This window comes from Telopea speciosissima, chromosome 2 (assembly GCF_018873765.1).
Source record: "Telopea speciosissima isolate NSW1024214 ecotype Mountain lineage chromosome 2, Tspe_v1, whole genome shotgun sequence".
Taxonomy (NCBI): domain Eukaryota; kingdom Viridiplantae; phylum Streptophyta; class Magnoliopsida; order Proteales; family Proteaceae; genus Telopea; species Telopea speciosissima.
The window spans coordinates 1,144,776-1,166,788 of record NC_057917.1 but is presented as its reverse complement, the minus strand read 5'-3'; the positions used below and the strand labels follow the sequence as shown (position 1 = coordinate 1,166,788).

Genomic DNA, 22,013 nt, shown 5'->3' with positions numbered 1-22,013 from the left:
TCATTGATAAATTGACTTTGTAGCGAAATTATTATTATAGATCATATAATTATTTATCATTAATTTTAAGGGAAAGATAATTAATATTAAAATCAATGAATAGTTACTAAGAAGATAACTAATATTGAAATCACAAAATGAACTCTACTACAAATCATTTATTTGACAACCAATTAATTTTGTATAGTGAACAAGGAAATCAATGGAAGAAACATTGTTACAAATCAATTTCCCTATATTCATAACCTATTTTTTCAATTTTTTGATAGAATATATTCATAACCATAAATTTATTCATAACTCATTGATTTGTAACAATTCCCTTTACAACCATAAATTTGCTCACTAACATTGAAATCAATAATCAATAGATAATAATTCACATATTTTTTTTGGTATTGATTCAATTCGGTTTTCGGTCGGTCTGGTGTGGTCAGGTTTTTAGTCGGTCTTATCATACCCCAGTCCAAAACCAATTCAATAAGGATTGGTTCGATTCGATCTGGGTTTTTCGGTCAGTTTTGGTCGGCCTTAACGGTTCGGGCTAGGTTTTGACAACCTTTGTATACAGATTGGAATTGGACCAATGGTTCTTAAAAGAGCTATTAATGCAGTGGAGTATAGAATAGTTGCAGAGTAAAAATGGCGGAAGCAGGTAGCAGTATTATGGATGGTCGTTGGTCACTCAAGGGAATGACTGCTCTTGTCACCGGAGGAACCAGAGGGATAGGGTTCGTATTCTTTCTTTCCCTTTTCCCCATCCCTCTCTCCTTCCTCACCTTTTTTTCTCTTCTTTTACAGATAAACAAAGTAAGAAAGAAAGGACCCAACCCAATAAAGCATGAAAATTTCTAAAGTTTTTGTGTTTTGATGAAAATATATGTTTGTCTCAGGTATGCCGTTGTGGAGGAATTAGCTGGACTAGGGGCGGCCGTGCATACCTGTTCTCGAAACGAAGCCGAACTCAACGGGTGTTTGCGTGACTGGGTGGGAAAGGGTTTCCAAGTTACCGGGTCGGTCTGCGATGCTTCGTCTCGACCTCAACGAGAGAAACTCATGGAGACTGTCTCCTCTGTTTTCGGTGGCAAGCTCAACATCCTTGTAAGTTTTGTTTTCTCTCCGATGCTTTCTCTCTTTTCCATTTCTCCCGTCAAAAAGGAAAGAGACTGTTCAGATTTTCTCTTGCTAATTTTATATGTTGTTGATAAAAATAGAGATTTATTTAACATCGCAACATACAGTAGGATATGACCATAACATAACACAACACCCTCTAAGAGAAGATTTTGATGGGAGAAATGGGGAACAAATAATATAATGTTGAAATTCAAGTTTGAAGGCTTTTGCATGATTCTAAGGCAACTAGATGAGTTTTCTGTTTCTTGTCCCGGAGAATAATACGTTTTTTTCATAAAAAATAAATCTTCAGATGCCCCATTTTCTCTCTCAATAGCTTGGGGAATTCAACAAGCTATCTACCATATCGAAAAAAACTGGTAGAAAAATAAGAAATACCTAGAGTATTGCTGAAATAAATCGAAACTGTATCGAGGATTTAATGCTAGACAATTTATAGTGCTACTAATCTTGGTGCAGCCTGCAGGTAGGAAACATATACTATTGAAAGTAAGTGATCATTAAGATTGTCAACCTTGTGCTTGTGAGTTGAACAAAATTAAGCTTCCCAGTTTATGGACTCCAATAATTGCTGTTCAATATTTTTTTGGATACATTTCCTGTTTAATCATGCCAGTAAGTTTTATTTGTAAAGAAGCATCCTCTCAAAGCAGTCTGAGTTTTGGATATCTTCAATTTTATACGTAAAGAGGCATCCTTCAAATTGCCCTGTTTTTTGTGTTTGCATTTTTAATTCAAATTTGACTAATTATTAAGTACATTTTTTAGGGGGTGGGGGGAGAGGGGGTGAGTGGTCAGTGTTGGTTGATGATCCGCACAATAAGCACATAATTCCATCTTAAGTTTTCAAGATTTTGACCAGTATGTGTCTTACATACTGTCTAAATGATCCCAACTAAATGGGGGTATGTTTTTTAAATGATCATACAACGATAGGATTAAAATTGTATGATTTTGTTTCATTCTGAAAGAAAGACAAAATTATTAAAAAATAGAGGCTACTTAGTGATTTTGTGGTTCTTGAGTTGAAGGTTATTTTACTGTGGCAGAGTAGATTCTTTCTAATTATAAGAAACACATGCAGCCTTTCTCTTTGTAGGTTGGACACTTATTTAAACATGATCCATGACTTTGATGATATTCTTTCAAGCATGATGATGTTTCTGTTTGTCCTTCCTTTTATTTTTGGACAAGTAAAAGAATTTTGTAACAATTGAGATATCCCAGCAGCGCAATTGCAACAAAAAAATGTTGCAAAGTCCCATAAACATTAAGAGAAGGAATCATGTGCCTGAAAAACCAGCTTGTGAGTGTACAATAGAGTTCTATCACATACTTAAACGACTAGCTGAAAGGTCTCTTATGTTCCAGAAGAAAGAATTCATTTTGGTATCAGTCCAATAGGTTGGTCTGGATAATGATGCTGCACCCTCTGTACACTTCACGTTGAGCTACCATGAGGGTATGTTGTCCCCTAACTACTTATGCATCACGAAGTTAATCTCAAAACTTTCTGAAACCTGCCAGACTTCAGCCACTTGGTGCAACAGTAAGGTTGCTCCATTGTGATCAAGTGGTCATGGGTTTGAGTCTGGAAACAGCCTCTCTGTGAAAGCAGGGGTAAGCTCCCCACACCCTGTAGTGGCGGGAGCCTCGTGCACTGGGTATGCTCCCTTTATTTCTCAAGCACAAGAATCCAAATCTAAGCTTTTCTCTTGACTGCCGCCTAGTACTGAATGAAATACTCACAAGTGATCATCAAAGAACCAATGGGATGATTCTTATTAAATGTTTGTAAGCATATTCTTAAATCCCAATGTTTTAAAATTGGCCTGGAGACTGAACCATCTTGATCTGATGGTCAGTGATTCAACTGTCCAACTGACCAGATCAAACAGTATTGACTATTTATGGTAGCTAGTGTTCTATTTGTCCGGAAGTTCTGTTGTAGTTTTGGGTTAAGTTGTATATATTTTCTGAGACTCAAATTTCAGTTTCTGTCAAGCAGCATATTTTCACATTTTTTTTCTTCTTTTAAGGGCCGTTGATCTGGTTTCAGTTTCTGCCACCCTTGTCCTTTTTTTTTTCAGATACTTCTTAGACCCAGTCAGAAGGCTCCTCCCGGAGAGGCCTTTATAAAGAATTCTGTCACCTAGTGTCAACTATTGTTGCCAGTGTCAGTAATATCAAATTCCCAATAGAAAAATGTCAGCTAAGCTGATGCCAAATGTATTTTATCAGCATAGAGTTGAAAGTCATCCTCAGCCTTTGAACAAACTCTAAAAAGCAAAGCAGTTTGACTTACATTTGTGGTCTGAAACTTTAATATTAAGTTTAGATTATTATACCAAAAGGAATGCTATGTGAACCAGGGGAACCGTCTTCATGAATCAATGGATATTAGTTTTAAGTGTAAAGCTTCTCATTGGTGCCTGATTATAAAGTAATTGTCTTCACAGTTAGTTGTTCTTAAAAGTTATTATTAGGCATATAACACTTTTGAATTTTCCTCTTCTTGTTATTCTTTTAATTTTCACTCAAATGCATAAGAGGTTTTGAGTTAGGGTTTAAAAACCCGGAATCGGAATTGGTCGATGCAGTCTGATTCTTAAAACCTTGGTTTGAGTGCCTCTCTCTCTCTCTCTCTCTCCTCTTTCTTTTGATGAGTAAAGGTTGCAATGTTTGTTTATCTTGTCTCTAGATAAACAACGTTGGTACAAATATAAGGAAGCCAACCATCGAATACACTGCTGAAGAATATTCATCCCTGATGGCTACCAACTTGGAATCTGCTTACCATCTATGCCAACTTGCACATCCTCTTTTGAAATCATCGGGAATGGGAAGCATTGTATTCATCTCCTCCGTTGCTGGAGTTGTGGCAATTGGCACTGGCACTATTTATGCATCAACAAAGGGTAATACACCAAAACCAATGCAATCTGTTATCATCCATGAGTGGCAGTTGGAAAATTGTAGTGTTTTATTTGAAAATTGTGAGATGATCTATTTGTTTTTTTCAGGAGCAATTAATCAACTTACGAAGAACTTGGCATGTGAATGGGCAAAAGACAATATAAGGAGCAACTCCGTTTCACCTTGGTATATCAGAACATCACTTGTGGAACATGTAAAATTCTCTTATCCTGCTAATGTGCAATTTTGATCTTATGATGTTTGAGACTGTAGTGTTTAAAACCGGTATGGACCGGTGGTCAAACTAGGGCCTTATCTTTTGCTGTTCGATCCAGGTATCGAATTATTATCGTTGGACAACAGAAATCAAACCGGTTGGTTTTCATAACCCATCTGTTTTTCTGAGAACCTCCTGTTTCAGTTCACTAGTTTCCATGGTTTAAAAATGAAGTGTGTTACTACAACATTTTGATGCTTAATTTTTCCCCCTTTTTTTCTTGGTTCCTTTCTTTATTTTCCCCCCCTTTTTTTTTAATTTTATTTTGTTTTGTTTTTTCCCCAAAATTTTGAAGTTTTGTTTTCTCACTAAACTGGGATATGGCCTATCAAAGCAGGCCAAACTGGAACTTGGCCCATTTTTTTTATGTCATGTTCTTTGAATGTATTTAGTAGCAACTACGACAATAATTAGGATGACTTTTAGCACCCCCAATCTTTCTTTGTTGATCAACCATAATTGGATCGTATGTATTGGCCGATCCAGATATGTGATACCTATGCCCCTCAAACCTCAGGTATTGATAATTTCCATTCCTCTAAATTCAACCAGAATTGCTTGGAATCGACCAAGTTGGGGTACAGGAAATCAAGCAAGTCGGGTCATCCAGGATACGAGGTTTAAATATCGCTTGTGATCCACTTGAAAATTACTGGCCATGTTTAAAGTTTCTTACTTCTAAGGTCACACAAGTAAATGTAATGGACACCACAGAACTTGGTCATTTGGCCAACTTATTCTCTGATGTGTGTTCTTTGCTTTCGTATTTTTTGCTTTTGTGCACTTGTAATCATTTGTAACTTGTTTTGCATAATGATTTTTTCATTTTGCATATTTTCTTGTAGTTGCTTGAGAACAAAGAGTTTTTGGATAATGTAGTCTCTCGAACTCCTCTTCGACGCCCTGGAGAGCCAAAAGAGGTATCCTCCCTAGTGGCATTCCTTTGCCTACCTGCTTCTTCATACATCACTGGCCAGGTTATCTCTGTTGATGGTGGAATGACGGTTAATGGTTTCTACCCAACTCATGATTAGAGGCTACAATCAGCAATTCCCCTGCTCAAATCGTTTAACCTTTCAGCTTTTCCTGCATGGTTATCTGTCCATGGAATGAAAAATGAACTACATGTACACTGTTATTTCTGTTTCAAAATAATAATGCCATGTTCTGAATAAGTAGGTTGTTGCCAGATGTAATGTGTTTCAACCCTAAATACTAGGATACAGAAGTAGTTGGCTTTTCAACTTATACAAGCTAGCATGGCAATAGAACTTGTTAGTCCGTCACCTCATCATTATCCTTGTGCATGTCCATTGTTGTCTGTTTCATTGATCTTCCCCCTAATAATTCACTTTGTATCCAACATTATCTCTGTATCCAAAGCCTTATAGCAGATCATCTACAATTTTGAAATCACAGCTCACCCTTACAGTGTACAATCAAAATTAAAGGGTTTTTTAAGCTACTTTTTTCTCTTTTATTTATTTATTTTTATTTCTTTTAAATTTATAACTGGGAAAACAGATGAGGAAGTAAGTTACAAAGAAAATGTTTAAGGTGAAAGTTTTCACTCATCCGTAGAGAAGGATTGATACAATATCAGTGCGGTTGCCTTTTCACTCCATTTCTTTGGAATAGTGGAATAGTGGAATAGTTAGATGCTCAAAGAAGTGAGTCTTCAGTTGACGATAGGAAGATAAAGAAAGACTTGGAATTCAATGTGCTGAAAGTGATTTAAAAAAAAAAAAAAATGTATGGTCCAGAGACCAACTGAGGTTGCCTCATCTGACCTTTCTTCTTCTCTACCATTTTCTTGGGGTTAGCCGTCTTGTTGACTAACATTCTAGACTGGAAAGACTTGGAAGTCTTTAGGCATTGATAAAAAGACAATAGATTCAATCTATTGCCTTGCAGACAGCATCGTCTCTTCCCCTAGTAGTCTCATCGATCTTACACAATCATCTTCTTCAATGAGATCTTCACAAATTTCATGGCTCTTCCTTCTCTACTCTGTTTCTGTTCTGTTCGCCATTGATAAAATTCTGGTTTGTGGCCGAGGTCTTGGGGATCAGAGATCTCTGTTGCTTCAGCTGAATCAAAGTCTCTCCTATTTGCTGTCCCGTTCTGTTGATTCAAAGCTTGCGTCTTGGAACACAAACACCAATTGATGTAGTTGGAAGGGCGTCGGCTGTGACATAGATTCTGGTCGTGTTAATGGTCTCAAGCTCAGCAGCGAATATATATCTGGAGGAATTGACAATTTAAGCAGCTGTCTCTTTGATCTTCGGTATCTCCAGTGTCTGAATTTGGCTTACAACAATTTCTATCCTATGCCAATTCCGTCTGGGCTGGGCAAACTCGTCAATTTGACCAACTTCAACCTGTCCAACGCGGGCTTTGCAGGTCAAGTTCCCATCGAAATCTCACGTCTGACAAGGTTAGTTTCTCTCTATCTCTCCGCTTCACCTGTGTTAGGATTACGTTTAAATTTGAATCTCCAACAATCTTTTGAATTTGAAATGGTTTGAACTATTCAAACTACATGCAACTTCTTATTCCTATTTTATAGCTTGTTCAATGCTATCCCAACTCTACAACGGATAGCTCTCTCTTGTAATCACTCTTGTAACAAGAATTCAAATATAAATATAACTCTCCACTCAACATTAGAGATAAGGAGAAATACCAAAAACTCTCTACTTTCACATGGTATCATCTGCCACACGGTCTTCTTAGTGGCCAAACATGTCTTCCGCTACTTTGCCCTCTTCTCTTCCCACAGCCAACTTCCAGCATCATATCACTTTGAAGCTTTCTGCCGATAACTTCTTGCTATGGAAAACTCAGCTCTTCCCACTCCTGCGTTCCTATGATCTTGTAGGATTCATCGATGGTTCCAACATCTGCCCACCGATTCAAGCAACAATGACAGACTCTTCTTCTGCTGCAACCGATACAAGCAGCCCTTCTCCTACACCTATCAATCCAGAATACACAGACTGGATCCGAAAAGACCAGATGGTCATGTGTTGGCTCCTTGCATCACTTACTCCTGAAGTGCTGCCCTATGTTGTTGGGCTCCACACCGCGGCTTAGGTTTGGCATGCCCTTGAAACAGCATTTGGCACCCTATCAACAACGAGTATCCTGCAGCTTCATATGCAACTGCACAACACCGTGAAGGGCGAAAAATCAGTAGGAACTTACCTTCGAGAAGTGAAATACATCACTGATCAATTGGCTGCAGCCAACAAGCCTCTTTCTGTAGAGGAGCTCAATGCCATTGTCTTCAAAAACTTGGGATAAGATTTCAGTGATATTGTCTCTACCCTTGCAATCAAGGCCGAACCAGTGTCATTTCATGATCTTCATCGCCTTCTTATCAGTCATGAAATGCGAATGAAGACTGCTCAAACCATTGTTGAAGCCCATCTAACTCATGTCAAGCCTGACTATTCCAAGAATACTACCAACTATGCTCCTCTGCAACAAGGCATTCTACCCTCTCCTGCAGGTCAACCCACCCAGCCTTATCGCAGCCAGGGCCAGCGTCCAAGGAGAAAGGACTGCTGTCAGATCTGTCAAAAGTTTAATCACACTGCAAGTAGGTGCTATTTTTAGTACTCCACCAACTCTTCAGCACAACCTCTAGCATTAAACCTCCACCTAATGCTAATATGGCTGGAATTATGCCCTCACCTTCACAAAACCTAAGAGAATGGTACCCGGACACTGCAACAATGAACCATATTACACCCGATCTGTCCATGCTTCAAACCTCTACAACCTACTCTGGTAAGGATCGACTACGTGTTGGTAATGGGGGTAGGTTTACCCATTACTAACATTGGGTCATCTAATTTCATTTCACCCACCCAAAAGCAATTCCATTTTTCTAATCTTCTTCATGTTCCTAAAATTACTAAGAATCTGTTGTCTGTTCATCATTTTACTAAAGATAACTCATGTTTCTTTGAATTTCATCCTTACCATTTTGTTGTGAAGGATCAGGTGACCAAAGTGCCGCTGCTCCAAGGGTCCCTTAAAGATGGATTGTACCGTCTACCAAGTCTTCATCTCCCAAATAAAGCTCTTTCAAAAGAGGCCAACAGCAGTTCCAGCAGTTCCATTGATGCATGGCATGCTCGTTTAGGTCATCCGCATAGTCGTCTTGTTCGTAATATTGTTAGCAGTAATTTATTACCTTGCTCATCTTCATCATCCAATAAATGTTCATCTTGTTTTATGGGAAAAGCTCATTGTGTTTCTCTCCCACTCACTGGAACTGTTAGCAATGCACCATTTGATTTAATATTCAGTGATGTTTGGGGCCCTGTGCCTATTTCTTCTAACAATTGTCATACTTATTTCTTAATATTCATTGATGATTTTTCTAAGTATACCTGGCTTTATCCTATGACCAAACGGTCACAAGTTTATTCACTTTTTGATCAATTTAAAGGCATGGTAGAGTGTCAATTCTCTACACAAATAAAGGCATTCCAATCTGATTGGGGTGGGGAATACCGCAAGCTGAATAAACTCCTTACAACTTGTGGTATTATTCATCGTGTAGCTTGCCCTCACACACATGAACAAAATGGATCGGCTGAGCGTAAAATTCGTCACATTGTTGACAATGGACTCACCATTTTGGCTCATGCTTCTCTCCCTCTAAAATTCTGGAATTTTGCTTTTGAGGCCATTGTTTATCTAGTAAATAGGCTTCCTACACCGGTTATCAACAAGAAGTCTCCCTTTGAGCTTTTGTTTCATACAAAACCAGATTACAAATTTTTAAAAGTTTTTGGTTGTACTGCATATCCGCTGCTTCGCCCTTATAATAATCATAAATTCTCTTTTCGCACTACTCCTTGCATTTTTCTGGGTTACAGTTCAAATCACATGGGTTACAAATGTCTAGACATTTCTGCAAACCAAATATATATTGCTAGACATGTGGATTTCATTGAGTCTTCATTTCCATAACTCTTTGTGTCAGCCTAGCCCATCCCCTTCTGCAGAGTCTCAATCTACTCCATGGCTTACAGTTTCGGCCTTCTGCAATCCATCTACTGGACCGAATGGAGCACATGGCAACCCAAGAGGTATATCACTTGATCAGGTAACAACACCCACACCTGCTTCACCCGTGCCTACTCCATCACCTATTGCGGCCATACCATCACCCATTGCTGCCATGCCTTCACCTATTACTGCGGTGCCATCTCCAAGCCCTACACCAGCCTTAAATTCCACCCCAAGAGACCCATCACCACAGGCCCTATTACTAGCCCCTATTTCGGTTACATCAGGCCTACAAACTCAGCCTGTTGTCACTAAAACACAGGACCAGCCAAAAAGAACCCACACCATGCAACTAAGAACCAACCCAAAACCCTTCACCCGATATCCTTTACCCTCTGCCTTCCTTGCTCAAACTAGTGCTGAAAGAGAACCTACTTGCTAAACAGAGGTTGTAAAAAGTTTTAGGTGGAATGATGCAATGTTACAGGAATTCAATGCCCTGTTGCAAAATGGAACTTGGGTCTTAGTCCCTCCATCTCCCAATCAGAATATAGTTGGGTCAAAATGGGTTTTTCGAATCAAGAGAAATGTTGATGGCACAATAGAAAGGTATAAGGCTAGATTAGTAGCCATAGGGTATAATCAACAGGCCGGAATTGATTACACAGAGACCTTTAACCTGGTTGTCGAACCTACTACTGTCAGAACAGTTCTATCACTGGCAACATCCAACAATTGGCCCCTACGGCAGCTTGACATAAGCAATGCCTTTTTAAATGGTGCCCTCCATGAAGATGTATACATGTCTCAGCCAACCGGTTTCACAGATCCGGATCGACCCAACTATGTGTGCAAACTTCAAAAATCTCTTTATGGATTGAAGCAAGCACCAAGGGCCTGGTTTGAACGTTTGAGCTCATACTTAGTGAAATTGGGGTTTCAAGGTTCCAAAACCAATACATCCTTATTCATACTCAAAAAGGGTGCCCAGTGTCTATATATCTTAGTATATGTGGACGATATAGTTATCACTGGCTCTACATTATCTCTGGTTCAACAGGTAATTCAAGATCTCCAAAAGGAGTTTGCTCTGCGAGACTTGGGGCAGTTACATTACTTCTTGGGTGTTGAAGTCATCCCTCACTCAAAAGGGATCATTTTGTCTCAGCAAAAATACATCTCAGACATGTTGGAAAGAATCGGCCTGGATGGTGTCAAGCCAATTCAAACACCAATGGCCACCACTGCTCGGCTATCTAAGCATGATGGGAATCCAATGGTCGATTGCACTCTTTATCGAAGTGTGGTTGGGGCTCTTCAATATGCCACACTCACAAGGCCAGATATTTCCTTTGTAGTCAACAAAGTTTGCCAGTTTCTTCAAACTCCTACAGAGGTTCATTGGCAGGCTGTCAAAAGGATCTTGCGCTATCTCAAGGCAACTATGACTCACGGTCTTCTCATTTCTAAGAGTACAACAACAGGTTTAATGGCCTTCTCAGATGCTGACTGGGCCTGTTGTATTGATGATCGTAGGTCCACTGGAGGTTATGCAATTTTTATGGGAGCTAATCTCATGTCATGGTCTGCTAGGAAACAACCAACAATAGCAAGATCCTCCTCAGAATCTGAGTATCAACCCCTAGCAAATACAACGGCCGAGATCATATGGATCACATCTTTACTTCAAGAACTCGGTATATCTAGCAATCCGAAAAATGTACTATGGTGTGATAACTTGGGAGCAACGTATCTGACAACAAACCCATTATTTCATGCACGGACGAAACATATTGAAGTGGATTTTCATTTCGTTCAACATCTGGTAGCACAAGGGCAACTTGAAGTACGGTTCATCTCAACAAAGGACCAACTGGCCGACATTCTCACCAAGCCACTGTCAACAGCTCGATTTGTATTCCTCCGTGACAAGCTGAAGATCTGCAAATGCCCCTCTTCATCTTGAGGGGGGATGTTAGTTTAAATTTGAATCTCCAACAATCTTTTGAATTTGAAATGGTTTGAACTATTCAAACTACATGTAACTTCTTATTCCTATTTTATAGCTTGGTCAATGCTATCCCAACTCTACAACGGATAGCTCTCTCTTATAATCACTCTTGTAACAAGAATTCAAATATAAATATAACTCTCCACTCAACATTAGAGATAAGGAGAAATACCAAAAGCTCTCTACTTTCACAACCTGGAATGAATGCATTGGTACTCGAAAAGCTGGATCTCAGAACTCTTGTTCAGAACCTCTCAGGATTGAGGACTCTTCGTCTTGATGGAGTGAATATATCAGAAAATGGCAGTCAATGGTGCCAGGCCTTAGCTTCTGCACTTCCTAATCTGCAAGTATTAAGCTTGTCCAATTGTCAGCTTTCAGGACCACTGGATTCTTCACTTTCAAAACTAAGTTTGCTCTCTCAGATTGATCTTAGCTGGAACAATATATCTGCTGAAGTGCCAATATTCTTCGAGAATTTCATAAACTTGACTTCCCTGTATCTCAGTTCTTGTGGGTTATACGGGAAATTCCCGGATAGAATTTTTCAGCGAAGGACCCTTCAAAGCCTCGATGTATCACAGAACCCGCTTCTGCATGGTTTTCTGCTGGAATTTCCTCCGAACGGATCTCTTCAAACCCTTGGTACTCTCTACCACTAACTTCTCAGGTTCCTTACCAGATTGTATAGGCCATCTTAGTCTTCTGTTGCAATTAGAGCTTTTGAATTGCAGCTTCAATGGATCAATTCCATCCTCAATTATAGAACTTAACCAGCTCCATTCTTTGGATTTATCGCTTAACAGTTTCACTGGCCCCTTACCTCCATTGCCTGAAACTCTAACCCAGGTAAACCTTGCCCATAATAAGTTAACCGGTCCACTCCTGGACTCTTATTGGAAGAGGCTTGTAAAACTTGTGAAACTTAACTTAAATGACAGTTCACTCAATGGAACGATCTCTATTCACCCTGCCAATACTGGAGGAGTTATTATTAGACCAAAACCAATTTGCTGGCCAACTCATGGAGATACACAGTAGGTCCTCTGCACCTCTGGAAATCCTTAATTTGAATAGCAATAATCTAGAGGGACCGATACCATTATCAATATTTGAACTCCCGGGTCTTGAAGTTCTCGCACTTGCTTCCAACAATTTCAGTGGCACCATAGAGCTTGAGATGATTGATCAGAAACTGTAGAACCTTTCCTATCTCGATCGTTCTTACAATAGCTTGCTGATCAATACTACTACTCATAATTCCAACTCATCATTTCCCCAGATCGGTGTTCTGATATTGGCATCCTGCAAGTTATGAGACTTCCCTGATTTTTTAAGACCAATCCGATCGACATTGCTTGAACTAGACCTTTCCAACAATCAAATTCAGGGGGAAATACCCACTTGGGTTTGGAAAACGGATCTTCTTGTTTTGAACCTTTCTTGTAACTTCCTCAACAATCTGGAACGTCCGTTGCCTGATTTGAGTAATAGTACGTTGGATGTTCTCGACCTTCACTCCAACATGCTCCAAGGACCAATTCCAGCTACGTCACCATTCCTCCAATAGTTGGATTTCTCGAACAACAGCTTCCAATCCATCATCCCATCTAATATGAGTTTTCACTTCCACATCTTCTTCTCTCTCTCAAGCAATAATCTCACCGGGGAAATCCCTCGATCAATATGTAAAGCTGGTTATCTTGAAGTTCTTGATCTGTCTAACAATGGCTTCAGCGGCACAATCCCCTCATGTTTGGCTAACATGAGCACACTTACGGTATTGAACCTACGGCGTAACCACTTTGTTAGCCACATTCCTCAGGAATTTCACGTTGGGTGCAGTCTAAGGACACTGGATTTGGATTTCAGTGAAAACAGATTTGAAGGACCATTGCCTACAGCACTGTCCAAGTGTACAAAGCTAGAGGTTCTCAATCTTGCGAACAACCGAATAAATGGCACATTTCCGTTCTGGATGGGGAGCTCTACTGCCTTACGTGTCCTTGTTCTGCGATCCAACAGATTCAGCGGACCTATTAGAGGTGGCGATGATACAAATCATACTTTCCCAATGCTGCAAATTTTAGACCTCTCTTCGAATAACTTCACTGGTAATCTTCCCTCTGAATCCTTTATGAATTGGACAGCAATGAAGACTGACAAGGATGAAACATAGTCAAAGATTAAGCATGAAGCATTGAGAGTTAGTTTTCAATTGTTTGGTCCAATGTACTACCAGGATACAGTGACGGTTACAATCAAAGGACTAGTAATGGAGTTGACGAAGATCCTAACCATCTATACCTCCATTGACTTATCAAATAATGGATTCCAAGGTGAGATTCCAAATGTGATAGGAAACCTCACTTCTCTCTACGTTCTTAACTTGTCACAGAATGCTCTAACCGGTCGAATACCATCATCCTTGGGGAACCTGAAACGGTTCGAGTCATTAGACCTATCAAGCAACAAGTTAGGGGGAGAGATCCCTCAGCAACGGACAAGCCTAACATTCCTTTTGGTTCTGAACCTCTCATGGAACAAACTTACAGGGATGATACCAAAGGGAACTCAATTTCAGACATTTACAGAGATTTCCTTTGAAGGGAATGAAGGCTTATGTGGAGCTCCCTTGTTGAGAAACTGTAGTATTGATCACAATAGAACAGCATTAGCACCAGCACCAGCAATATCAAGCACAAACGCCTCCAATTATTTGGGTATGATTGGCAAATTGTACTGAGCGGATTTTTTGTGGGATTTGGAGGGGCAGCTGGAATGGTTGTGGCGTTCTTCTTCTTTACAGATCGAGGAAGGAAATGGTTGTTGGCCCGCAAATGAAATTACTTTACCATGTACATCGATCCTAAAGAGGTATGTTCCCAGTTTCATTCCGCGACCAAGCCTTTAGTTGTTACTGGCTTTCATCATATTTGTCATGGTTTGAGTTTTGCAGTTACAATTGATTCAACAGAGAGGGCAGTGGAGACTGGAGAGTAGTAGTAGCTTGGCAAGCACTGGCCATGGTAATAAGCTAGTGAGAGCTAGTCATACAGACAGATAATCTATATACTAATCAAAGAAAGTAGTTCCAACAATATTGACTTCTTGTTTAATTACGTTTGTGGCTTGTAATTTTTGTGGTGATCACTCAGCTAATTGATGCTATTATAATTCATGTTTAATTATTATCAGGTTAATTAAAGCCTCACCCTCACATCTCTTAAAGAGATAACAATATAATATAGGAAAATCCTAACCAGAAAGTACAAAACTGCCCCTAGATACCCACCCGGTCTGGTTCGGACTTAAACCAACATAGGTCGAAATACATATCAAATCAAAGATCTCATCTCGATGAGTCCTACCGGGGCTAGCGCCTATGGCACTAGTATATGTATTTTTTGGCCATTCTGGTGCGTTCCGAAGGCAAAATAGTCTGCTAAAAAATCACCACAACACTTTCTAAACTAAGATCAGGCTTCACCAATAACAGAGTCAGCCACCAAATTAACTTCTCTATAAGAATGAGATATCTACCATTCAATGAATGCTATGGTTAGATAACACTTGCCAAGGACTTACATTGTGTCAACTTGGAAGTGAATTATGGGAACGAAAATGATGTTAGCACAAAGCTAAAATGAAAATTTTGTAATGATTATCACTAATAATTGTATAATTATCTCCAAAAACAATTTTTATATTAAGTTACATAATTATGATTGCAAAATTTTGTTTAAATCAATTTCCCTTCATTTTACTTGCAAGTTGCTACAACTAATGGTGTTAAACAGTGCGGTTTCAGTTTAAATGGTTCAACTTGGTTTATACTGTAGTACATAAACACCAAAATTGAACTGTTTATTAAGTGTTTCCAATTTGTGAGACCAATCATTTATTAAATGGTTTCGATTTCACAACTTAAAACAGTTTCAGTCTCGATTTTGTTACCATTTGAGATAGTGAGTTCATAACCGGTCCTTAAAGATTTGTTAATGATTCTTGAAGGGTTTCGGATTTAGCTGATTTCGGCCATTTTCCTTATTTTTTAAAAAATTTATTGGGAAAAAATATCATCCCCCTCCCCTCTAAGATTCATTAATATCAACCCAGTACCTAAGTTTTGAAAAATGATAATTCCCTCCTCTACTTTATAAAGATTCTATCAACCGTATCCTAATCGTTAAAATACACCATTAAATGATGACGTGGCATGTACAAAATTTCTAAAACCCCAAAATACCCTTAATATAATTATATTCCTATAGAAAGAATGAGAAATGCCATCGCTAAAATTTCAGTTTCAAACCCAAATGATCTCCAGAATGAGAAAGGTCAAAATGCCAACTTCATCCATTCTGTTCTCTTGCTTTCTAGATAGATTCAAATCCTAACCAATTTGAGAAAAAATTTTCAATTTCAAACCCTAAATGATTTGGCGAAGTTAAGGGTAATTCGGTCATTTTATTCTTTAATTTTGATGGGTTTCTTTTAGAAAGGCATTTTGGTCATTAGATTCCCTGAAACTAAGGTCTAACTTCCCAAATTAACTGGACCAAAGTGCTATACTGTTTTGAAAGTAAGGAAGAGTTTACAATTAGAAAAGTTGTAAGGGGGTATTTGGATAAACGAATATTTTCAAGGGACATTTGTAAAAAACCCTATTATTATTACTCCTAAGGAGGATAAGGGGAATTAATGAATTTTTATCACCTCCAATTCGCTGTGTGTTCTAATTCTCTCCAATCTCTCACATAGGAACAGAAATGACCACCCTATCCTACTTTGGGCAGTGTGTTTGGGCAGGGGATAAGATGGTCATTTCCACTCTTATGTGAGGGATTGGAGGGAAGTAACAGCCAGGGAAGGCTCGAACTAGACCTCCCGGGTGAGCATGAGCATGAAGCGCACCACAGCTGACCAAAATGGAAAATGGAAGTATAACTGGTGTAACATTGCTAATACATGTCCATATTAAGTGGATGTAGGATAGTTGCAGAGTAAAAATGGCGGAAGCAGGTAGCAGTATAATGGACGAGCGGTGGTCACTCAAGGGAATGACTGCTCTTGTTACTGGAGGAACCAGAGGGATCGGGTTCGTATTCTTTTCCACATATATATCTCTTTCTCCTCCTTCATTTTTTCCCTTGTTTTGCAGACAACGAAAGGATCGAACCAAAAGCAAAAGAAAATTTTATAGACTTTTTGGGTTTTGATGAAAAGTTCTGTTTGAGATAAATTGTAAGGGACATGTTTTGTGATATCTCTGTGTCGCAGGTATGCCGTTGTCGAGGAATTAGCTGGATTAGGTGCGGTCGTGCATACCTGTTCTCGAAACGAAGCCGAACTCAACGGGTGCTTGTGTGACTGGAAGGGAAAGGGTTTCCAAGTTACTGGGTCGGTCTGCGATGCTTCGTCTCGATCTCAACGAGAGAAACTCATGGAGACTGTCTCTTCTGTTTTTGGTGGCAACCTCAACATCCTTGTAAGTTTTGAATTCTCTCTGTTTTATATCTTCTTTGGGTACTTCGGGCCTTCGATTGGAAAGTCCATACTTGTCAATGGTTATACATAAAGAAACGTTCTCTCAAATTGCCCCGTTTTTGGTTATCTGCATAGACTTAATTCAGATTAATTTGACTAATTCTTAAGTAGAAGTTAGTATTCCTCCTCCCCTGTGTGGTTGATGTTCCCCGTAATAAGCACATAATTCCATCTTAAGTTTTCAAGATTTTAACTAGTATATAAATAAAAGGTGCTGGAACTAATAATAATATTCAATTATCCAATTATTCCCTGGATTTTCAGGGTTATCTGTCGAGTGTACAACTAAATTCTTTGGTGGTACGGCTACTTTGTGACTTATGGTTCTTGTAGAGAAGGCTTTTTTACCATGTGGCAGTGGAGATTCTTTCCAACTATAAGAAACACATACAGCCTGCCTTTTTGTAGATTGGATACTTATTTAAACATGATCCATGACTTTGATGATGTTTGTTCAAGTATGATGATGTTTCTGTTTTTCCTTTTCACTTTTGAACAAGTAAACGAATTTTATTACAATTGAGATAGCCCAACTAAAAAAGCATGATTGTAACAAAAAATGCTGCAAAAGCTCATAAAACTTTATGAGAAGGAACCATGCACCTGAAAAACCAGCTTGTGACTTGACAATAGAGTTCTATCATATACTCAAAAGTCCAGCTGAAAGGTCTCGTATGTTCTAGAAGAAAGAGTTCATTTTTGCATCAGTCCTATAGGCTGGTTTGGTAATTATACAGCACCCTCTGTTCACTTCACATTGAGCTGCCATGAGGGTACGATGCCCCCTAACTTCTTATGCATTGCAAGTTAATCTCCTAACTTTCTGAAATCTACTAGCTTCAGCCACTTGGGGAAATGAAGTAGCTATTTTATTTGTTTTGTTATTTCTCAAGAACAAGAATCCAAAATAAGCTTATCTGTGGATAGTACAGAATGAACACTCACAAATTATCATCTAAGAACCAAAGTGATGTTTCTTATTAAATGTTTATAAACATATTCTTAAATCCCAATGTTTTAAAATTGGCCTGGAGAGTGAACCATCTTGATCAGATGGTCAGAGATTGAACAGTCCAACTGACCGACCATACATCAAACAGTCTTGACTATTTATGGTAGCTTGTGTTCTAGTTGTCCGGAAATTCTGTTGTAGTTTTGGGTTAAGTTATTTATATTTTGTGAGACTCAAATTTCAGTTTCGGTTTTATCTTTTAAGGGCTGTAGATCTGGTTTACTGTTCAAATGATTGGGACACACACACACACACACACTCTCTCTCTCTCTCTCTAGCTTTTTTCTTTTGATGAATAAAGGTGGCAGTGCTTGTTTATCCTGTCTCTCTCTAGATAAACAATGCTGGTACAAATATAACAAAGCCATCCATCGAATACACTGCTGAAGAATATTCAACCCTGATGGCTACCAACTTGGAATCTACTTTCCATCTATGCCAACTTGCACATCCTCTTTTGAAATCATCAGGAATGGGTAGCATTGTATTCATCTCCTCCGTTTCTGGCGTCGTGGCAGTTGGTACTGGCAGTATTTATTCAGCAACCAAGGGTAATACACCTAAACCAATGCTATCTAGTATCATCTATGAGAAAGTTGATAGTTGGAAAATTGTAGTGTTCGATTTGAAAGTTGTGAGATGATCTGTTTGTTTTTTCCAGGAGCACTTAATCAACTTACAAAGAACTTGGCATGTGAATGGGCAAAAGACAATATTAGGAGCAACTCTGTCTCACCTTGGATTATCAGAACATCACTTGTAGAACAAGTAAAATTCCCTCATGCTGCTAATGTGCAATTTTGATCTTATGATGTTTGAGATCTTAGTCATTAAAACTGGAATGGACCGGTGGTCAAACCAGAGCCATATCTTTTCCTGTTCGGTCTGGGTATCAAATTGTGATTGGTGAAAACTGAAATCGAACCAGTTGGTTTTCATGAACCATCCATTATTTTTGAGAACCATCTGTTTTGGTTCGCTAGTTTCCATAGTTTAAAAATGAACAATGAGTTGCCATATGTGAAGAATTGAACCTGCAATGTACTTTATGATAAGTGAACACTAACCATTGCACCACAGAACATTCTGTTGCTTAATTCTTTCCCTTTTTTTCTTAGTTCGGTTTTAAAAACTGTTTTCGTGATGCAAGTTGCAACATCCATCCCAAGTCCAAATATGTTTGCCCCATGCTGTTTGATGCATATGCAAAATTATTTAGACCAATCAATCAACCTCTTTAGCCCATTAATCTCTATGCCAAAATCAACTGGATTCAATACCTTTGATATAATCATATCTAATGCATTCTTTTTTGAGGACCAAGACATGGGAAAACTACAGTGAACTCTAAACTGTTCATCTAGTTATGATGATACCGTTTGGTCAATCTTTTGGGCTTTTTGTCTTCGATTGGGAAATCAATTGGGGGCAACAGGAGAGATATCTGCAGTAGTTCTGGCCTATTGTTCAATTAAATATTTCAACTGGAAATCTCTTGTGCTGAATTTTAAGAGCTATTAGAGTTGGACCCTAATGTGATTTTTTTGCCCCATCAGTTGTTTCTTATGCTGACCGTATTCCTTGCAATCTTATTCCTCAAATAATACTTGTCTTCTTTTTTTTGGGTCAAGTTCTTAATGAATGTAGTCAGTAACAACTATGACCATAAATAGGATGACTTTTAGCACTCCCAGTCTGTCTTTGTTGATCAACAATAGCCAATCAAGAAATGTGATACATATGCCCCTCAAACCTCAGCTGACTGGTTATGAGAATCCCCAGTCCTCCAAATTCAACCAGAATTGCTTGGAATCGACCAGGTTGGCATGCAGGAAATTGGTCAAGTTGGATCATCCTGGATACGAGGTTTAAATATTGCTTTTGTACTGAGGACACCATGAACTTGGCCATTTGGTGAACTTATTCAATTCTCTGATGTGCTTTGCTTTAGTATTTTTTACTTTTGTGCACTTATAACCATGTTTAATGATTTTTTCATTTTGCATATTTTCTTGTAGTTGATTGACAACAAAGAGATTTTTGAAAGGATTGTCTCACGAACTCCTCTTCGGCGCCCTGGAGAGCCAAAGGAGGTATCCTCCCTAGTGGCATTTCTTTGCCTACCTGCTTCCTCATACATCACTGGCCAGGTTATCTCTGTTGATGGTGGAATGACGGTTAATGGTTTCTACCCAACTCAAGATTAGAGACTACAATCAGCAATTTCCCTCCCTCCACCGTGCAAATCGTTTAATCTTTTATCTTTTCCTGCACTGTTATCCTTGTCCATGGAATGAAAAATGAACTACAAATACACTGTTATTTCTGTTTCAAAATAATAATGTCATTTTCTAAATAAGTAGGTTGTTGGCAGATGTAAACATTTTTCAACCCCAAATACTAGAATGCAGAACTTGTTTGCTTTTTGCAACTTATACAAACTGGCAGGGCATGAGAACTTGTTAGTCCATCACATCATCATTCTCCTTGTGCAAGTCCATTGGTATCTGTTTCTTTGATCTTTCCCCTAACAATTCACATTTTTTGAGGCACAAGAAGTTTCTCATTTTCCTAGTGCATCCAACATTATCTGTATATTCAAAGCGTTATGGCAGATCATCTACAATTTCGATATCACAGCTCTTCCCTGCAGTGTACATTCAGAATTTAAGGGAAACAACATTTATTGAAGGATTGCAACCTGTAATACTAGGTGTACATCCACAATGCTCTTTCTAAATTCTCTGAATTTTTTTTTATCTATTGTCTGTTTCCAGTGGTTAGTCCCAAAGGTTTGAATTTGATTTATATGCAAGTCTGAAACCCCTTATCTGAAGTAGTCATCTAAGTTTAAATTGGTAAATTTTTTTTTTTGGGTAAAAATTTAAATTGGTAATTTACAGCATAAAATGATAAAATCAAACTATGCCTCTATATAAATGCATTCTTTTTTGGATTGTTAAGAGAGTGAAAATACAATTATTTGTTTTTGGAGAGGTGGGGGTGGGGAATAGGGAGTGGGTAAGGTACCAATGAGAAGATTTGAACTCGAGTACTTCCTGGTGAGCATGGGCATGAAGCACAGTATGACTCACCAACTGCACTAGTCTGCTGTTTGGGTTGTTAAGAGAGTGAAAATACAATTAGAGCAGTGATGAAATCGTGACAGTGGACCATAATATGTAAGGGAAGGAAGTGTCAGTTGGTTTGGTTTTATATGCTGAACTAGGAAGAATTCACCACCACTACTGCCTTCGTCACTATTTCTGTAAGATTCTATGTTAGAATGAATTGCTGTGAGAAGTGAAAATATTCTCAAGATTGTTCATATGACTACAATAGTTTCATGAATAATCAAATCACTGTTCATTTTCCTTTGTAGCAGCTCCACGGATCACTCTCCATTGAGAGATTCCACTCATTACTCCAGTCAGGGTTTATACCCTCCGCCATTCATGGTCTAATATGGCTGCAAAAACAGGGTCATTGTTCAGTTGACAGTTGGCCCATTACCAGCATTGTTGGCTCTTTCGAGCGAGGGGTGTTCTTATTTCATGAGAGTGAAGAAGATGTACATGAAAGCAAGCGGACAGGGAGCCAAGAAAGCAAAACGTAAGATCCACTCGACTGAAAGGAGATCAATGCCTGGACTGGGGTCAGACTTCATATTGGAGCTATAGGTTAATTTTGAGTCTAATTCGACTTAAATTGCTACCAATCAATATAATGCTTTGAGAACTAGTTGGAAATCAAAATTTATTTCACACACTTGGACCATTGACCAGAAAGGAGGGAGAGCTTCTCAGCTTCATACAGTAAATTTGAGATGGGGAGCTAAATATGATCGATTGAACCACAATTACAGGATATGGATTTTTTGATTGAACATTCTAAACCAGAAGTTACAAAAAGGTCTTTGGTTTCACGCCATTGTCAAACAAGAAAATTGCAGTGGCCTCTACTAAACTATACTTCTTAGAGAAAATATAGTTCTGAATAATTAAAAAGAAAAACAAAAAACAAAAAAAAACTGTTCTGCTATTGTTAATAAGAATTCAAGCCAACAGAAAACTGAAATCAGT

At 38.7% G+C, this 22,013-nt stretch overlaps 2 protein-coding genes across 5 annotated transcripts in view; both read left to right on the top strand.

Annotated features, from left to right (window-relative positions):
• Positions 1-22,013, top strand: part of LOC122650146 (tropinone reductase homolog At5g06060-like) — a 38,095-nt gene that overhangs the window by 6,494 nt on the left and 9,588 nt on the right. The gene's annotated exons all lie outside the window — the stretch shown is intronic.
• On the top strand, positions 587-20,404 carry LOC122650145 (tropinone reductase homolog At5g06060-like). 4 transcript variants are annotated; one of them, XM_043843461.1, is made up of 6 exons: positions 588-731; positions 894-1,101; positions 3,839-4,055; positions 4,161-4,267; positions 5,176-5,366; positions 20,141-20,404. In XM_043843461.1, exons 1-5 carry the CDS (start codon positions 643-645, stop codon positions 5,362-5,364), a joined length of 810 nt encoding a protein of 269 aa, XP_043699396.1. In that variant the 5' UTR covers positions 588-642; the 3' UTR covers positions 5,365-5,366; positions 20,141-20,404. The 4 variants fall into 4 exon arrangements, 3 of the variants coding, with proteins under 3 accessions (XP_043699396.1, XP_043699398.1, XP_043699397.1); XR_006331387.1 differs by lacking the exon at positions 20,141-20,404 and having other exon boundaries at positions 587-731; positions 3,975-4,055; XM_043843463.1 differs by lacking the exon at positions 5,176-5,366 and having other exon boundaries at positions 19,950-20,404.

What these genes read in the sequence shown, in the direction of transcription:
- LOC122650145 (XM_043843463.1), top strand. Translation starts at nt 643, where the DNA reads ATGGCGGAAGCAGGTAGCAGTATTATGGATGGTCGTTGGTCACTCAAG. An exon ending in TATTTATGCATCAACAAAGG is followed by an intron (nt 4,056 to 4,160) that starts GTAATACACCAA and finishes TGTTTTTTTCAG; the next exon opens with GAGCAATTAATCAACTTACG. An exon ending in GAACATCACTTGTGGAACAT is followed by an intron (nt 4,268 to 19,949) that starts GTAAAATTCTCT and finishes ATTTTCTTGTAG; the next exon opens with TTGATTGACAACAAAGAGAT.